At 42.6% G+C, this 16,931-nt stretch overlaps 1 protein-coding gene across 4 annotated transcripts in view; it reads right to left on the bottom strand.

Moving 5' to 3' along the window:
• Positions 1 to 16,931, bottom strand: part of KIAA1549L (KIAA1549 like) — a 282,999-nt gene that overhangs the window by 97,679 nt on the left and 168,389 nt on the right. For all 4 annotated transcript variants that reach the window (XM_077460909.1, XM_077460906.1, XM_077460908.1 and 1 more), the window contains 3 exons: positions 15,984 to 16,147; positions 5,880 to 6,055; positions 2,799 to 2,926 (listed from right to left, as the gene is read on the bottom strand). In XM_077460909.1, the coding sequence (XP_077317035.1) occupies positions 2,799 to 2,926; positions 5,880 to 6,055; positions 15,984 to 16,147 (468 nt within the window). The remainder of the gene's footprint in view (positions 1 to 2,798; positions 2,927 to 5,879; positions 6,056 to 15,983; positions 16,148 to 16,931) is intronic.

Below are 16,931 nucleotides of genomic sequence, written 5' to 3'. Positions count from 1 at the left end.
AAATAGGTATATTTGATTTATTTGTATCTGAGTTGTGATTAAAAATAACAAATCATTTCACCCAAAACTGATATTTCAGTTTCTGGTACATTCAGGAGAGAAAATCACCCAAAGCTCCTTATATCTGCCAGGGATCTATTGGTGAGATCTATTGGTGAGATCTATTGGTGAGATCTATTGGTGAGATCTCTGGGCTTGTGGTCCTTACATCTGTTGTGGGTATTAGGGTTGGTGCAAATGTCCTCTAGCCTAAAATTCCAGGTGGTTTCCGCCACCTGGGAAAGGCAGGTGGCCATAGTAGTGAATGACTATAGGAGCTTGTAAGTGTGTAAATGCTGGTGTTTTTTTGGATTGGTATTTACCTGTGCATGTGTTTAGGACCTATTCCCCAAACACAGAGCTTCCATGTTCAGGAATATGTCATATACGCATGTAAACACCAGTGCAAATAAGAATCAGCATTTAGGCAAGTACAAGCACGTAGAGCCATTCACTGCTCTGGCTGGCTGTCTACGCCAACTGTGGCTTTCTGGGCATGGAAAAAAACCTGGAATTTTATGCTAGAGTACACCTTCAAACATCCATGTGCATATAACCTTAGGTGGGGTTGCCACTTTCCCTACCGTTTTTTCATTTTTTTTGCATGTAATGGATAACTCAAGAGGAGGAGCGGGAACACCCACAACTATTAGGTGAATGGAAAGAGGGAGAGATCACTGTGGATAATGACAGAACTCTGGACGGCCGCACTCCAATGCTAAACGATGCTTTATTCAAATAATATTTAGGACACAGCAAATTACATCATAGCGAAAGATGCTAACAGTTGACGCGTTTCGCACTAAGGCTAGTGCTTACTTATAGCTGGCACCAGCTATGAGTAAGCACTAGCCTTAGTGCGAAACGCGTCAGCTGTTAGCATCTTTCGCTGTGATGTCATTTGCTGTGTCCTAAATATTATTTGAATAAAGAATTGTTTTAGCATTGGAGTGCGGCCGTCCAGAGTTCTGTCATTATCCACATTATCTGCATGATGTGGCTCGCACCTGGATCCATTCACCTGGAGCAATTATCTCTGAGTTCTCAGGACCTGCCATTGAGTGGTGGTGTATATCTCTCTAGGGAGAGATCACTGTTGACGTATCCAAGACATATAAGAGACCAGACAATGACAAAGCCTACTATGCTCCACCTATAACTAAAATGTTTCTTTTAGGGGAATGATCCCTTTAAATCAGGGGTCTCCAAACTATGGCCCATGGCTTATGTGCACAGACTACACCTTCCCACATCTGATGTCCAGTGTCTACTTCTCCTGCCCAGACCCCTCCCCCCCCCCACAGCTGATGTGCACAGTCTCCACTTCTCCTCCCCACCCCCCCACCCCGATGAGAATTCTGATGTAAGGGGGCACTCTGAAGGGGGTTTTGTTGTAAGGGGGCACTCTGATGGGGATTCTGATGTTAGGGGGCATTGATGGAGACCTTGATGTAAGGGGGGAAACTGATGGGGACCTTGATGTAATAAGGCACATTGATGGGGATGCTGATGTAACAGGGACTGGGATGGGCACAAAGATGTAAGGGGGCATACTAATGGGGATGATGATGAAACAGGGAACATTGATGGGGACCCTGATGTAAGGAGGTACTCATTTTGGGACTCTAATGAAACTGGGAAATCTCATGCGGACGCTGATGTAAGGGGGTACTCTTATGGGAGCTCTAATGAAATGGGGGACACTGATGGGGACCCTGATTTAAGGGGGCACTGTAATGGAGGCTCTAATGAAAGGGGGGACACTGATGGGGACCTTGATGTAAGGAGGTACTCTAATGGGGGCTCTAATGAAAGAAGGGACACTGATGGGGACCTTGATGTAAGGGGGCACTCTAATGGGCACTCTAATGAAAGGGGGACTTTGATGGGGATACTGATGGAAGGGGGGGAAATGACACAGGCAGTGATGTAAGGGGGTACTCTAATGTGGCTATTGATGTAAGGGGGCATATTGATGTGGATCTTGATGTAAGGAGGAACTCTTATAGCAAATCTAATGAAAAGAGGGGACTCTGGTGTAAAGGGGTGCTCTGATGAGGGCTCTAATGAAAAGGAGGCCTCAGGTTTAATGGGAACTCTGATGGGGATCCTTATGTAAGTGAAGATGAGTAGAATGCATACTGATATTATTTTTGTTCAACCTTTATTATTGTCCCAAGTTTATTTGGAATTCTTTGCTGTGTGTTACTTTACGTTAAGTTTTTTTCTCTGTTGTTCTGAATTTTTGCAGATTTTTTAAAGCTCAAGTTAAAACGTATTCATACATGTATATGTTATTTCATTCATTTATTATTTTTTACAATTTGCGAATATCTGTAAAATATATCGTATGGTCCTCATACTGAAAAGTTTGGAGACCCCTGGTTTAGGTAAATGTTTTTCCTTAAAGGTGGAGTCTCTTTATGTTCTAATAAGCTTGTAGACTATTCTCTTAATATTAAGGCCTTCTATATAAACCTAAAATTATAACTACATGAATCTCAGGACAGCAGCTCTGTCTGTGCCAATTCTCTCCTTATTGGTATGTAGGGCAGGCATTGCTTCCTGTATTTAGCATTTCCCTCCCTGACTTTCTAAATCTGTTTCTGTATAAAATGAATGTGGTGATTTAGATGACAATCCACGCGCCTGCACTGCACAGAGGATAAAGTCATTAGACCGGTATGAGGCCGTGGTGTGGAACATTCAGATGATATACAGCCCTGTCTGCAGGGCACATAGCACAGATCCCTTCTCACCGTTCCACTTGCACGCCTCATCCTTTGTCATCCTGTGCTGAGCCATGAGTTTCTGCGGAGTGCTCCCGTCTGAACTGGCCTCCTCTGATTCGTTGCTGATGACGGAACCGTTTTCACAAGGCGACCGGCTGTGGGTTACCATAGCAACACAGACAAGTGTTAGGCATCATTTCTGGGACTCATGTAATGAAAATGTCACGACAAGCTTGTGGAGGAAGTGGGGGGGATACTGCCACTAAATTATCTATTTTATCATCTGTTCTATCATTATCAACAATCCAAACACACTCCAAGACACATCATCATCACTGAATTTATATCTCATTATCTATGAGTATTCCACCGGACAATATAGAATCATACTTCTAGAGGGTTAGTAAATGTGTGCATCAAAATATTAGAGGATAGATAGATAGATAAGATAGATAGACAAATAGATAGACAGATAGATAGACAGATAATAAGATACAGACAGATAGATAAAGATAAGATAAAGATAATTAGATAGATAGACACATGGACATAAAATACACTATATTGTCAAAAGTATTAGGACACCTGCCTTTACACACACATCAAATTTAATGGCATCCCAGTCTTAATCTGTAGAGTTCAATATTGAGTTGGTCCACCCTTTGCAGCTATAACAGCTTCAACTCTTCTGGGAAGGCTGTCCACAAGGTTTAGGAGTGTGTCTATGGGAATGTTTGACCATTCTTCCAGAAGGGCATTTATGAGGTCAGGCACTGATGTTGGACAAGAAGGCCTGGCTCACAGTCTCCATTCTAATTCATCCCAAAGGTGTTCTATCGGGTTGAGGTCAGGACTCTGCAGGCCAGTCAAGTTCCTCCACCCCAAACTCACTCATCAATCTCTTTACGGACCTTGCTTTGTGTACTGGTCCAAATCATTTGGTGGAGGGGGGATTATGGTGTGGGTTTTTTTTTTTTAGTGGTTGGGCTTGGCTCTTAAGTTCCAGTGAAGGGAACTCTTAAAGGGTTTGTCAAGGTTTGTATTTATTCCCCTTAATGCATCCTATGCATTAAGGTGAAAAAACACCTGGCAGTCCCCGGCCCTCTAGCCTCTCCGTTTTACTTACCCGAGCCCCTTCATCTTATTCAGCGGGGGAACGCCGTCCTTCTCTCCACGGAGTCCCGGCTTTGATTGGATAGATTGATAGCAGCGCAGCCATTGGTGCCCGCTGCTGTCAATCAAATCCAATGACCCGGGCACCAGGGGGCGGGGCCGAGTTATACATTCGGCTTCTATGGACGCCAAATGAATGACTCAGGAGCGTGCTCGCAAGGTAACCCCCTCTGGAGAGTGCTTTTCCTATGGGGTTATCTAATGCGGGGAGGAGCCGTGAGAACCACCGGGGGACCCCAGAAGATGGTGTTCAGGGCCCGGCGATCATGTAACCGGCCATATCTCATCTCTCCTCCTCGCGTCCCGTTGACGTCAGCGGGGGAATCTCGGCCCCTCCCGCTGCTTCTGTCAGACAGGCAGAGAGGAGATATGGGTGGTTACATGAGCGCTGGGAGCTGCGGTGAAATATGGTAAAAAAGGGTCTTTTCTTAATAAAACACAGAGACAGAGGGCACTGCATTAAGATACAGAATGGATTATGTTATTTTGTGAAAGTGGGTTAACAACCACTTTAAGGTGTCAGCATACCAAGACATTTTGGACAATTTTATGCTCCCAACTTTGTGGGAACAATTTCCTGTTCCAACATGACTGCACACCAGTGCGCAAAGCAAGGTACATAAAGACATGGATGAGCGAGTTTGGGGTGGAGGAACTTTACTGGCTGCTAGTCCTGACCTCAACCTGATAGAACACCTTTTGGGATTAGAGACTGCGAGCCAGGCCTTTTCGTCCAACATCAGTGCCTAACATCACAGATGCGCTTCTGGAAGTATGGTCAAACATTCCCATAGACACACTCCTAAACCTTGTGAAGAGCCTTCCCAGAAGAGTTGAAGCTGTTATAGCTGCATAGGGTGGGCCAACTCAATATTGAACCCTACAGACTAAGACTGCCATTAAAGTTCATGTGCGTGTAAAGGCGGGTGTCCCAATACTTTTGACAATAGATAGATAGATATGAACAGATACTCCACTCTATGAACAGACACTCCACTCTTTTATCAGTCAATAGATAGATAGACACATGGACATACATATAGATAGATAGATAGATAGATAGATAGATAGATAGATAGATAGATAGATAGATACCCTGTTTCCCTGAAAATAAGACCTAGCGTGATTGTCAGTGATGGCTGCAATATAAGCCCTACCCCCCCAAATAAGCCCTACCCTGTTACCCTGAAAATAAGACCTACAAGGACTTTAACTAGGGCTTATTTGGGGGGTAGGGCTTATATTGCAGCCATCACCGACAATCACGCTAGGTAGTTTTTTCGGGGAAACAGGGTAGATGTTTATATTTATTTTTGTAGAAATCACACTCCACTAGTGTTGGACATATAAATGCGAAATATAACTATCCTGTTAACCTTTAATGAGATGTCATTGCTGACTAGCCCTATACATGCTATGTGCCTGGTTCTTATGCTCACTCTTTGGCTCCAATACCTTCTTACTCGCTGACACTGACCCAAAACAAACATGTGACTCAGCCATCATTATCTAGTTAGCGAGCACTGTAACTAACATACAGAAATCAGCAATGGCAGCCTCTGTGGTTTTCTTGTGACAGATTTCCTTTAAAGGGAACATGTCATGAAACAAATACCTTCACACTTCTAATCACCTATGCTAAATATACTACTTGCCAGGCTGTTATATGAGTTTCCATCTTCAGTGGTCAATGAATTACTGTCTGCATACTTCTGGGCCAGGGATTCAGTACAGTACAGAGAATTAGCATGACAGTCAGGTAACCAAAAGGAAAATCTCAACAACAGGACACAGAATGCAATAAAAGGACTGGAGTTCTAACCCTTCCCTACTCTAACCAAACCTATTTTGGCTAGTTACATACAGTATGTATGATAATGATGTGAATATTCCTATTTTAGATTTGAAGTCTGGAATCGGTGCTGGATGCCTCACCTTTTTCTTGTATCCGAAGATTTGAGCATTTTTTCTGTACTCCCATCCTTAGTGCTGTCCCTTTCTTGCGACAAGTTCAAAGATGGCACCACAGTCTCATGGGTTACAGGAAGGGCATCCTCATCACCTCCTTGCTGGCCCAAGTGCTGCTTGGCATAATCAAAACCTTGGACGGGCTGTATGAGAAGGTACATAATATATATTGAATTTATAATGAGGATGACATCCCAACCAAAATATTCATTTTTTGATATGACAAGGGATGAAAATGTGTGACTGTACCATGCCACAGTTTCAATTCAATGTCCCCAGGGATGAAACCATTGGCCCTACCAAACCATGCATTCATATAAAGTCCCTGAATATAGAATTTCTCCTTTTAATACCAAAATATTCATGTTGTTCTATTGGACTCTAAGGTTCTCATTCAACCAGGTTATATTTACAGTGGAGAAAATAATTATTTGATCCTCTGCAGATTTTGTAATTTTGCCCACTTACAAAGAAATTAAGGGTCTAGAATTTTTATCATAGGTGTATTTTAAATGATAGAGACAGAATATCAACCAAAAATCCAGAAAAAACAGATAAAACAAATGCTATAAATGAAGTTGCAGTTCAGTGAGTAAAATAAGTATGTTATCCCCAAGCAAAACATGACTTAGTACTGTATTTTCTGGCGTATAAGACTACCTTTTACACTTAAAAAAAATGCCCAAAAATCGGGGGTCGTCTTATACGCCGGGTATACAATGCTGCCCGATGGATGTCAGCCCCCAAATGTCTGCTAATACTGTATGTGGCTTCAGCTACAAACAGTATACGCCGTTGAGCCAATCCCGGCAAGCGATGTTTTCTATTAATGAATACAGAGCCTGCTTGGATTGGAGTAACAACCTCTGTCAATCCGAGCAGGCTACATAGAGTAGCCTGCTCGGATTGGCTTTGAGAGAGAGAGAGAGAGAGAGGCAAGGGCTGATGATGCTACAGCCTCTGCCAATCCAAGCAGGTGTTGTATACATTAAAGTAATACACCGCTCACCATACTTCCCTGGGTAAATCCATTCACTGATCTCCAACTACTATACATCCTGCTGTTTGCCTTTGAGGTCTGAGGCACCCAAGAGGGACAGGTAAATCTGGGACATATGACAGGGGGTTTATTAAATGCATTTTGGTGGACAATTCCCATAGAATGTAACCCAAAAGTGGTATAGGTTTGGTTAGTGAAAAATTCTACTTTCCAGAGTTGTGGCATTCAATAGATCTCTGTGTTATTATTTTTTGATTTACTTTATGACATATCACAGCCTGACGGATGAGTAGTTGGCATTCTTGCTTTGTGTTTTTTAATGGTTCTAATGTTTTTTTTAAATGGTGTTGCCTCAGAAGGGGGGTAGTCTTATACCGCGAGTATTGCCCAAAACCTATGTTTTCACTTGAAAAATAGGGGGTCGTCTTATACGCCCAGTCGTCTTATACGCCGGCAAATACGGGTACTTGGTGGAGCAAACCTTGTTGGCAAGCACAGAGGTGAGATGTTTCTTGTAGTTGGTGACCAGGTTTGCACACATCTCAGGAGGGATTTTGGTCCACTCTTCTTTACAGATCTTCTCTAAATCCTTAAGGTTTCTTGTCGGTGTCTTCGTAACTTGAAGTTTCAGCTCCCTCCATACATTTTCTATAGGATTAAGGTCTGTAGACTGACTAGGCCACTCCATAACCTTAATGTGCTTCTTAGTGAGTCAGGCCTTGGCGGTATGTTTTGGGTCATTGTCATGCTGGAAGACCAATCCATGACCCATCTTCAGTGTTCTGGCTGAGGGAAGAAGGTTTTCATTCAAGATTTTAAAATACATGGCCCGCCCATTGGCCTCTCATTGCGGCAAAGTCAGCCTGTACCTTAGCAGAGAAAAAACCCCAAAGCATCATGTTTCCACCTCCATACTTGACTGTAGGAATGTTTCTTTTAGGGTCATAGTCAGCATTTTACTTCCTCCAAATATGGCAAATCAGGTTAATGCCAAAGAGCTCAATTTTGGTCTCATTTGACCACAGCACTGTCTGCCAATACTTCTGAATCATTTAAATGTTCAATGGCATGTCTGTATATGTGTCTTCTTGAGGAGGGGGACTCACCATTTGGAGGAAGAAAAAAGCCGATTATGACCCTAAGAACACCATCCCTACAGTCAAGCATGGAGGTGAAAACATTCTGCTTTGGAGCTGTTTCTCTGCTAAATGTACAGACCGACTTTGCCACATCGAGGGGCTAATGGATGGGGCCATGTATCGCAAAATCTTGGATGATAACCTTCTTCCTTCAGTCAGAACACTGAAGATGGGTCATGGATGGTTCTTTCAGCATGACAGTGACCCAAAACATACTGCCAAGGCAACAAAGGAGTGGCTGGAGAAGAAGCACATTAAGGTCATGGAATGGCCTAGCCAGTCTCCAGATCTCAATCCTACAGAAAATTTATGGAGGGTCCTGAAACTTCAAGTTGCCTAGCGACGCACAAGAAACCTTAAGGATTTAGAAAACATCTGTAAAGAAGAGTGGACCAAAATCCCCCCTCAGATGTGTGCAAACCTGGTCACCAACTACAAGAAACGTCTTAGCTCTATGCTTGCCAACAAGGGTTTCTCCACTAAGTACTAAGTCATGTTTTGCTTGGGATATGGGGTTCAAATACTTATTTTACTTACGGAACTGCAACTCAATGTATAACATTTGTATTGTGCGTTTTTTTCTGGATTTTTGGTTGATATTCTGTCTTTATCATTTAACCACTTCAATACAGGGCACCCCCCCCCCCTTCCTGCCCAGGACAATTTTCAGATTTTGTCGCATTTTGAATGGCAATTGTGCTGTCATGCAACACTTTACCATACTGATAGGCAGCACTAATTAGAAGGCACTGATAGGCATCACTGATGGGCACAGATTGGCATTTGTAATGGGAAATGATTGGCATCCCTGGTGGGCTCTAGTGGGCATCCCTGGTGGTCTCTAGTAGACATCCCTGGTGGGTTCTAGTGGGCCTGCCTGGTGGGCTCTAGTGGGCATGCCTGATGGGCTCTAGTGGGCACCCCCGATGGGTCTGCACTGATAATCAATGCGCTGTTCATCAACACAGACCCCCCCCCCCCCCCCATCAGGAGAGCAGCCGATCGTACCTGTCAGCACGAGTAGAGGAAAAGCAGATAAACGGCACTTGCTGGTTACCATGTGATGAGCTGTGATTGTACACAACTCATCACATGGTAAAGAGCCTAAGTCATAGGCTCTCTACCAGGATCGGAGATGTGGTGGGTCAGTCTGACACACCACACCACCGATTGCCGTACTGGGCGTCCCCACGGCACACGCTAGTGGCTTATCCTGCTGGACGTCATATAATGCCCAGTCAGGAAAATAAAACCACTTTCCGGACGTTATTCTGCTATATGGCGGCCAGGAAGTGGTTAATATACACCTATGATAAAAATTATAGACCCTTTATTTCTTTGTAAGTGGGCAAACTTACAAAATCTGCAGGGGATAAAATAATTATTTCGACCACTGTAGTACTAAAATGGTGTGGGTGGATAAACTGTGCACCACATACCAAGACGATGTATAGTTTAGCAGCCAAGAAACAGAAGATTGGGACTTTCAAAGTGCCACTCACTTTTAGGAAAGAAAAATAACCAAACAATATAAAAACAAAACATTTATTATATGATAATTAACCTTTTCGCTGCCAGGCCCTGCGCTACACTTTTAAACTTAGCTGGCCGGACCATTTTTGCAATTTGATGTAAAAGACCCCCCAAACCATATATTTTCTGAAAGCATAGGACCAGTAGAATAAAAATAAGGTGCTCCAAATTTTTAAGGGCACAATGATATTTGTGGTAAAAATACACTAAAATCATTATTAGCAGATAAAAACCACAGCACATTTTACAAGATTCCTATTAAATATAAAAGCTATAATGAAATAATAAATAACAAATATTTGTACATCTTAAATTGCGCCTTTTTGTGAAATGGTAAAAATTGAACATGCGCAAAAAATGTAAATATCCAAATTTCTCTATAAATGTATAGGTTTTCATTTTTCACAGCTTTCAGAGTTTGTTAAAGACCCCCCAACCATATATTTTCTGCGTAACCCTGTAGAATAAAAAGAATGTGCTACTGGTTTTAAGGCCCTGCGATATTTGTGCAAATGTGGAAATTTCTGGTAAATAATATGTATTGAGTTAATAAACAATAAATATTTGTAAATTTAAAATGACACCTTTTTGCAAAATAGTGAAAAACAGCCCCAAAGCATGATGCTGCCACCACCATGCTTCACAGTGGGTATGGTGTTCTTTTGGTGATGTGCAGTGTTGTTTTTGCTCCAAACCTTTGAAATTATAGCCAAAAAAGTTCAACCTTGGTTTCATCAGACCATAACATATTTTGCCACAGGCTTTTGGGAGAGTTTAGATGTGTTTTTTTCAAAAATGTAGCCAGGCTTGGATGTTTTTCTTCGTAAGAAAAGGCTTCTGTCTTACCACTCTACCCTAAAGCCCAGACATATGAAGAATACAGGAGATTGTTGTCACATGTACCACACAGCCAGTAATTGCCAGATATTCCTGCAGCTCCTATAATGTCGCTGTAGTCTTCTTGGCAGCCTCCCTGACCAGTTTTTTTCTCATCTTTTCATCAATTTTGGAGGCACGTCCAGTTCTTGGTAATGTCACTGTTGTGCCATATTTTCTCCACTTGATGATGACTGTCTTCACTGTGTTCCATGGTATATCTAATGCCTTGGAAATTCGTTTGTACCCTTCTCCTGACCTTTTAACATGATGACATCCCTCAGATGCTTTGGAAGCTTTCTGCAGACCATGGCTTTTGCTGTAGGATGCGACTAAGAAAATGTCAGGAAAGACCTACTAGAACAGCTAAACTTTATTTTGGGTTAAATAATAAATAATGGGAAGTGTGTACTGTCTCCTATTTAACATCAGTTTGAATGTGATTGCTTAATTATGAACACAGCTACAACCCCAGTTATAAGAGGGCGTGCACACTTATGCAACCACATTATTTTATTTTCTTATTTTTGCTTCCCCTCTCAAAAAAAAAAAAACAACTTTTAAAGTTGTACCATTTATAGGTCACATTAAAGGAGGAAAAAGTTCAGAAATGATTTATCTTTGGCTAATTTTTGTTTACATCACAGAAACCTGGCATTTTTACAGGGGTGTGTAGACTTTTTATATCCACTGTATGATCACATTTACATCAAACAGATCACACAGCACCCACACTGGACTCTATACAAATAGCTCTATAGAAACCGCTAATGATCGTCACTAAGTGCTGGTTCCCACTGGTGTGATGTGATTCGCACCGCAGTGCAAATCACATGCCATCTCTGTGCGATGTGACTTCAGCCATACAGATAGTATGGCTGAATTTGCATCGCATTTGGACTAAACTCCCACAGGACCCTTTTTTTGGTGCGCAGCAGAATCGGATCGCACGGGAGCCATGCGATGCGGGGACCCGCAGTGGATTTCCAGGGTTCCCACATTGCTGCAGTGTGAACCAAGCTTAACAACATGTCACACTCTTATGTTATCTTTGCAGGAATTAGGCTGGTCAAGCTATGAGCTTCATAGACCCATTAACCATTTATTGTGCTCCTGTGCTTGAGCATTTGACTGTTAGTAAAGGTTTTTTTGCCACTTTGTTATATCTTGTAAACAGATCCCCCTCTGAGTAGGGGCATCTGCTTGCCAGAAATGTTAACTATTTTTTTTTTCATATTTTTTAACTTTTTTTGGTGGGGGGGAGGGGGGTCTTTGGTGAGATATTGGGGTCTGCTTAGACCTCTGATATCTCTTTTTTGAGACAGAGAAAGGGATGAAGAAAGTCCCTTTCTCTGCAGCCTTATTTGTTCATAAACTGACACATAGTAACACTCGTTTTACTGTGCTCAGTTATCAGGGGAGACAGAAGCGATCGGTAGTGATTGCTACCTGTATCCACTGTAGTACAGGGAGGGATCGGTAGTGATTGTTGCTGGGGTCACGGTAGTACAGGGAGGGGGCTGGTAAACATGTGTTTACCAAGCCCCCCCAGCAGCAGTTGCAGGTGGTAGGAGGGGAAGGAGGGATGCCACTCAGCAGTAGAGGATCGTAGATGCGGGGGTCATTGCAGGGATTGATCGGAGTGATGGGGGGGACATAGTGTGATCCCTTCCAAGCCCCTGCAGCACCTGAAACCAGCAAGAGTGGCAAAGGAGTAGCTGCAGGGGAAATCTGGTGCTTTCAAGGTCTTAGAAGGCTGAAGCAGGGAATAAAGCAGTAGTAACAGGCTACAAGCCTTCACACCACTTTGGTGAGTTCCAGGTCCTCATAGTATAAGATTAAAGACAAACTCTATCAAGGAACATGAGATCTCCTCATAATGGCCATGCCAGGTCTGAAGACCCAGGAATTGGGAGTTCCTGAGACATATAGGAAACCAACAGTTAGTTTACCCCTTCAGCATATCAGTTTTGTGTGGACAGACCCTTTAAATCTGGAGTCTTCAAGCTCTTAAGCCTTGTACACACCATCGGAGAATCCATCGGAATGTGTCCTATCGAACCGTGTTGTCGGATAATCCGACTGTGTGTGGTATGCATCGGAATGGAATGTTTTCATCGGAATATCCGTCGGACCCAATTTTCCAACTTGTTGCAAATATTTTCCGACCAACTGGTTCGATCGGACATACTCCGATCATGTGTAGAGAATTTTGATCGGACCAAGTGCCACGCATGCTCAGATCAAATTCCTACATCAAAGCTATTGGCTACTAGCCTGAACGTAGTCCCATCATAACGAAATTACGTCATCACGTTCTGAAAGATCGGATTTTTCGACAACTTAGTCCGACCGTGTGTATGCAACAGTTTCAGACAAGGTCCAATGGACAAAATCCGACAAAGAAAATCCGACGGATTTGGTTGTCGAAATCTCCGACCGTGTGTACAGGGGCTTAGAAGGCTGCAGCAGGGAATAAAGCAGTAGTAACAGGCAGCGGGCCAGCTTTAACAGCATGTTTGTCAGCACTCAGTCCATTAATAAATCTTTGCAGATCTGTAAACACGGTACGGTAGAAAATTAATTTCAAGAGAAGGAAGCATTTGACTATGCCAAATCAAAGATCTATTTAAACATTATGAATATGAATTGCAGGATGTCGAAATATTATCTTGAAATCAATATAATAAACGCTGTTAATGGCTGATGCAGGAGGCCAGTACATTAACTGTGTGGAGCCAAGTAACCAAAACAACATCACATAACAGACGGACTCCCCACAGACTATAACATCTATATCATCTAAATATCCAAGGGTTGGAGTTCTGATTGAGCAAAGGCTATGTGATGACATAAAAATCTCAACGGGAAGGAGCATTCAGTTAAAGTGGAACTAAACACAACTTGTCAAAAACTTCAAGCAGGCAGCTTTTTATTAGTTTAGAAATTCCTGAGAATCACGCTTGGCCTCAATTAAAGCAAGGCTGCTGCACTAAACAGTACCTGAATTCTGGACCACACAAACGCTATAAAAATATTAATAGTGAGCTGTCTCAAAAAGCAAAATTTAAATGTAAAAATCACCTAATACTTATGGATGGATAACCTGCAGTATGAAATAGCTACTGCTATATGAAAATACAAGTTTTTAAAGTGCAAATAATGTGCTGAAATTCATATGATACAGTGCAAATAATGTACAAAAATGTATATAATACACATTTCATATAAAGTGCAAAATATCCATAATAAATAATTAATACTTCATACATAAACAATGAAAAATAAACATCCAAACACAGTTTATCCAAGTGCAAGAGAAAGTGCTCTTGTGCTGAAAACAACTGTAAATAAAGTGCTTCTGTGTCACCACCATGCTCCTCCTAATGGCAAAACAGGCTGCTTACCAGGTAGTGTTGCTTCCTCATCCCTTTAAAACCGAACACATATTATTACACCGGTTATGTGTCTGATAAAGGTGGTAATTAAACCCACTTGTTGCCTTATCTGCATTAAATTAGCTTCAGAACCTGTGTAATTCATATGTGTTCAGGTTTAAAGGGATGAGGTGGCAAGCCCATTACCAGACCATATGATCCCACAAAGCAGTTCATAAGTGCTTGGGAAAATTCCCCCCTGGAAAACCGCAGATTGCTTCTGGACAGCCGCTTAGTATCGTGGGAGGCGGGCCTGCTCGGCTCAGATTGGACGGGGAGGCAGACAGGGAGGCAGGTCCACTCAGGGAGGGGGGGGGGCAGTTTGGGTCTGCTCAGCTCAGGTGGAAAGCGAATGCAAGCCGCTGGTCAGGTGCACACTGCGCAGACACATAAAGGTGCCTACCAAGGAGGAAGAGCGTAAGGAGAAGAGGATCCTACCAGCAACACGGCAGAAGCTCCTTCTTATTCATGCAGGTTGCTGGCAGGGACAGATAAGCTGTAGCTGCTCTTTTGCAGAGAATATGTGGGGAAGAGAGCTTTGTACTGGAATGGGGGAAGGGAGGTGAGCTCTGTACTGGTTGAGATCTTGAGAGTACACAGCACATCCCTCAGTACATAGAGCACCCCTCAACCCTGCACTCAGTACATAGCGCACTTCTCAACCCTGCACTCAGTATGTAGTGCACCTCTCAATCCTGCACTCGGTATGTAGAGTACCTCTCAACCCTGCAGCCTGTACATAGCACACCTCTGAACCCGGCACTCTGTACATAGCACACCTATCAACCCTGCACTCTGTACGTAGCGCACCTCTCAACCCTGCACTCTGTACGTAGCGCACCTCTCAACCCTGCACTCTGTACGTAGCGCACCTCTCAACCCTGCACTCTGTACGTAGTGCACCTCTCAACCCTGCACTCTGTACGTAGCGCACCTCTCAACCCTGTACTCTGTACATAGCGCACCTCTCAACCCTACACCCTGTACATAGCACACCTCTAAACCATGCACTCTGTATGTAGTGCACCTATCAACCCTGTACGTAGCACATCCCTCAACCCTGCACTCAGTAAGTAGTGCACCTCTCAACCCTGGACTCAGTATGTAGCACACCGCTCAACCTTGTAGTCTGTACATGGCGCAGTTCTTAACCCTGCACTCTGTATGAGGCACACCTCTCAACATTGCACTCTGTATGTAACGCACCCCTCAACCCTGCACTCTGTACGTAGCACATCCCTCAACTTCTTTCCAGGAAAATGCAGAGTCAAACCCTGGAGTCTCAGAATAGTGGAACGTGGAAGAGGCTTCATCCCATCCGAAGCCCTACAAAGTCTCCAAGCTCCAGGACCCAGACCAGAATGTATTAAGAGCTGTGAAATCAACAATGTTTGTTTCCTCTATAGAGAACCCTAGGTGACATGTATACAGCATTCCTTACTACATATTTTATATATATATATATATATATATATATATACACACACACACACATACTTCATAGGCTAACATGTACATGTATCCAAAAGCAGACACGTTAAATAAACTAGGTGTTTTTGTTCATTGTGTAGTAATCCTAATTCATCATTACCAAGAAAATGCATAGTCAGACCTTGGAGTCATAGAATAGTGAAGTGCTGACATTTGCAGCCCCGGGTAAGAAAGACTGAGCACAGCTGATATGAAGACTACAGCTGGAAACTAGGCTGTAGATTAAAAATAAGACTGGAAAGATTATGCAATAGTTTATTACATAAGAATCTGGTGAGAGACCAGTTTCGTTCCCTATATGAATAGGGGAAGATGATTATTAAGTTGGACGCTTGCTCTTTTTAAAGTCATGCATCAGTTTCCATCTGTATTGGGACTATTAATATTTTTCATTTCTCTGAGATGTTGCTTACACGCAGACAGAAAGAAGCTACAGAATGATAATGACAGACATGTTCCTACAGCATAATGAACTTCATAACAACACCTTATTATAGAAATGAAACGTGACGCAGATGTCATCTTCAAGCATAAATGTTAAATAAATGCAATATGATTTAACATGTATGGCCTTGAAAACTTGGCGCTGGATTACCTTGGTCCTAGGAGGCATGTTGCTGAGATTATCTGACTTGAAGTCACTCTTGTTCTTCCGGCAAAGGACGGCGGTGATGATGATGATGATGACTGTCACAACCGCTATGGGGGCCAGCACAGCTGCAATTATCCATAGATTGTTCGGTGGGTTTTGGACCACGGCTTTTAAGGGAATGGAAGAACAAACACACTGTAGCTTTATACTTTGACATCAATAGTTATATTTCAAATGAAAGATAGACTTGCTATCCATTCTCTAAAAATGCAATTATTTTTTAGTTCAAACCGTAGAGCAACATCAAAAAACTAAAATGTCATACTCCAATTTGCTTATATCAATGCTACGTTCCACCATACATTAAAAGAACTGTAACTAAACATATTTTTTGAAATAACCTTAAACGACTCTGTCAGAGGAAAAGTGATACGTATAAGAATGTCCAGCAAAAAGAAGAGACTATATAGTCTTCTCTCTGGTGGTCTGTAAATCCTACTTTGGTTCTATTCCAGCACTGCAACCTCTGTCATGTTTGTTCCTGAAGCCCCAATATATCTACAGGACACTGCAGTGATGCAAGGGTTAGAAGAAGGAACCACTACGTTCAGCAGGGGGTGACATAGACATCTGACAATCCCAGAAGTGTTAAATTCCATACCGATGGCACTCACTGCAGCACTGAAACCAAAGAGAAGTAGGACACACAGAGAGGCAAGTATACATTGAGGTTGATTTACTAAAACTGGAGAGTGCGAAATCTGGGGCAGCTCTGCATGGTAGCCAATCAGCTTCTAACTTCAGCTGTTTCATTTAAGCTTTGACAAAGAAACCTGGAAGCTGATTGGTTTCTATGCAGAGTTGCACCAGATTTTGTACTTTTCAGTTTTATTAAATTAACCCCAATGTCTTCTTTTTTAGGTCCCTTTATTTGCATTATGCTTTAAAGAG

This window comes from Lithobates pipiens, unplaced genomic scaffold, assembly GCF_037356315.1.
Source record: "Lithobates pipiens isolate NorthernLeopardFrog02 unplaced genomic scaffold, aLitPip1_a1.2 Scaffold_10, whole genome shotgun sequence".
Lineage (NCBI taxonomy): Eukaryota > Metazoa > Chordata > Amphibia > Anura > Ranidae > Lithobates > Lithobates pipiens.
This window is presented reverse-complemented; position numbering and strand designations above follow the sequence as displayed.